The sequence below is a fragment of the Rissa tridactyla genome, unplaced genomic scaffold, assembly GCF_028500815.1.
Source record: "Rissa tridactyla isolate bRisTri1 unplaced genomic scaffold, bRisTri1.patW.cur.20221130 scaffold_47, whole genome shotgun sequence".
Lineage (NCBI taxonomy): Eukaryota > Metazoa > Chordata > Aves > Charadriiformes > Laridae > Rissa > Rissa tridactyla.
In genome coordinates this window covers 623,392-626,042 of record NW_026529679.1, presented here as the reverse complement: position 1 = coordinate 626,042, position 2,651 = coordinate 623,392, and the positions used below count along the sequence as shown (strand labels likewise).

The 2,651-nt window shown below is 51.8% G+C and overlaps 1 protein-coding gene across 1 annotated transcript; it reads left to right on the top strand.

Moving 5' to 3' along the window:
• The first annotated feature begins 750 nt into the window (after positions 1-750).
• On the top strand, positions 751-1,680 carry LOC128903565 (olfactory receptor 14A16-like). The gene has a single exon (XM_054187581.1). The coding sequence runs from the start codon at positions 751-753 to the stop codon at positions 1,678-1,680; it is 930 nt and encodes a 309-aa protein (XP_054043556.1).
• The last annotated feature ends 971 nt before the right edge of the window (positions 1,681-2,651 follow it).

Below are 2,651 nucleotides of genomic sequence, written 5' to 3'. Positions count from 1 at the left end.
GCTACGACCAAGGAAACGCTGCTGGGTTTGTGAAAGGAGCCATGTGTGTCCTTGGCGAGAAGTGGGGTGCTGAGACCTTGAGAAAGGGTGAGACACTGAGCTCTCGGCAGTGGGTTTCTCTGCTCTCAGCAGCGCCTGGTGCCTTTCCATGTCAACACGTGAGTGCGATTCCCCTCTGTCTCAGAAAGGCACAAGCAGAGGGCAGCTGGGAACACGACAGAGGGACAGACCAGCTCCCCTCTCTCTGCACTAACCCTCAGACAATCCCCTTGCCTGGCAGGACTGCCTTTGCTGTCCCTGAATGCAGCAGAAATGGTGAGGGTTTCTGAAATGCAAGAGAATCTCCAGTTCAGACAGGAGAGAGCTGTATAAGAACCTCTCTCCAACACTCTTGCAACTGTGGTTTCATGGCAATGGGAGTGCAGAGACTGACAAGCCCTTTGTCCATGAGGAGAGGTTTATCTGACAAATTGGAACACCAGGACTGGCCACCCCATTCCCACGAATCTGCTGCTGCAGAGCAGGGCTGACTCCTGGGCAGCCAGCGGGCAGAGGTCCCGCTCCTCCTGGCACAGTCGGCCAGAAACAGTCTGAGCTCCAGCCACAGAGCTGAATGAAGATCTGATAGAAGTGGAAAAGCAGCGCAGAGTGTGAAGTATGAGAAATGTGTTGATTTTGCTCAGAGAAGTCTCCCTTAACTTCTCACTGTCTTTTCCTCCTTGTTCAGTGCTCCACACCCAGAGGCAGCACATGTCCAACAGCAGCTCCATCAGCCAGTTCCTCCTCCTGGCATTCGCAGACACACGGGAGCTGCAGCTCTTGCACTTCGGGCTCTTCCTGGGCATCTACCTGGCTGCCCTCCTGGCCAACGGCCTCATCATCACCGCCATCGCCTGTGACCACCGCCTCCACACCCCCATGTACTTCTTCCTCCTCAACCTTTCCTTTCTTGACCTGGGATCCATCTCCACCACTCTCCCCAAATCCATGGCCAATTCCCTGTGGGACAACAGGACCATCTCCTACTGGGGATGTGTAGCACAGGTCTTTTTTTTCTTTTTCTGTGCTGCAACAGAGTTTTATCTTCTCACTGTCATGTCCTATGACCGCTATGTTGCCATCTGCAAACCCCTGCACTATGGGACCCTGATGGGCAGCAGAGCTTGTGTCCACATGGCAGCAGCTGCCTGGGGCAGTGGGTTTCTCAATGCTCTGCTGCACACGGCCAATACATTTTCCCTGCCCCTCTGCCAGGGCAATGCTGTGGACCAGTTCTTCTGTGAGATCCCCCAGATCCTCAAGCTCTCCTGCTCAGACTCAGACTACCTCAGAGAAGGTGGGCTTCTTGTGGTTAGTGTCTGTTTAGGCTTTGGTTGTTTTGTTTTCATCATGCTGTCCTATGTGCAGATCTTCAGGGCCGTGCTGAGGATCCCCTCTGAGCAGGGACGGCACAAAACCTTTTCCATGTGCCTCCCTCACCTGGCCGTGGTCTCCCTGTTCGTCAGCACTGGCATGTTTGCCTACCTGAAGCCCCCCTCCATCTCCTCCCCAGTTCTCGATCTGGTGGTGGCAGTGCTGTACTCGCTCATTCCTCCAGCAGTGAACCCCCTCATCTACAGCATGAGGAACAAAGAGCTCAAGGATGCCCTGAGGAAACTATTTGAATACAATCTTCTTTAGATTAATAAGGTGTCCACTGTGCCAATGGAGCTCCCACTGCATCTCAGGAAAAAGCAGGGCTAATTTTTCTTCAAATGTTTCTTTACTTTCTCTTTGTGGGATTTTTTTTTTGTTGTTGTTGTTCTTTTGTTTTTTTTTCTTCGTTTGATTGTTTTTATGTGTTTTGGTTTTTTTGTTCTTGACGTTTGTTATTATTATTCTTGGCTTCCTACTGCTTTTTTTCTTGACCCAAAGACCTCGTTTACAGATGGATCCTGGCTCCCTTTTTAGATAAGCTCAGTAAATATACCTGGAAAAAATTATTTATCTCAGCTCCCATCTCTTCACTTCTCTTCTGCAGCTGGGCGAGCTGCCCCAACACATAAAAGGGGTTCAGGAGGAAAATGTCCAACTGCCCCATTAATGATCAGCCCTGGGGACCCTTGGGGCTGCCCCTGGCTGCCTCGCTGGGCACTCTGTCTCTGCCGCCTGCGAGTCGGGGCTGCTGCTTCCCTGGAGCCATGGCCAAGGATAGCAGCAGGACAAGGCTTTCATTGCTGGTTTCTCCTCACATCCCCACTGTCCTGCTGTGCCCTTGCCTTTGTGTTCCCCCGAAGGCCTCGTGTACCTTGTGACAGTCCTGTTGTCTCTACAGTGGCACCCCTGTGACTGTGGGTAGCAGCAGGCGATGAGAACCTCTTTATTAGAGCTGGTATCTGTGAAAATAGCACCATAAAATGGCTCCTCAGGGCAGGGCCAGAACGCTGGACGCCTCTTACAAAGCCATTCTCAGGAGTTGCACCCAAGGAGCTGCTCCCTCAAAAGGACTTTTCTCCTCTGTGGTTCTTGATGGTTTCAGGGCAACAGGCTCAGATTCCCATGGGAATATTTTTCAGGCCAAGGGCTGAATGAAGACCTCTCTCCATGGTTGAACATGTCTGCTGAACAGCAACTGGTTTTTGACATATGGGCCTGGCACTGCCCCACTTGCA

Coding starts and splice junctions, on each gene's coding strand:
- LOC128903565 (XM_054187581.1), top strand. CDS start 751: ATGTCCAACAGCAGCTCCATCAGCCAGTTCCTCCTCCTGGCATTCGCA.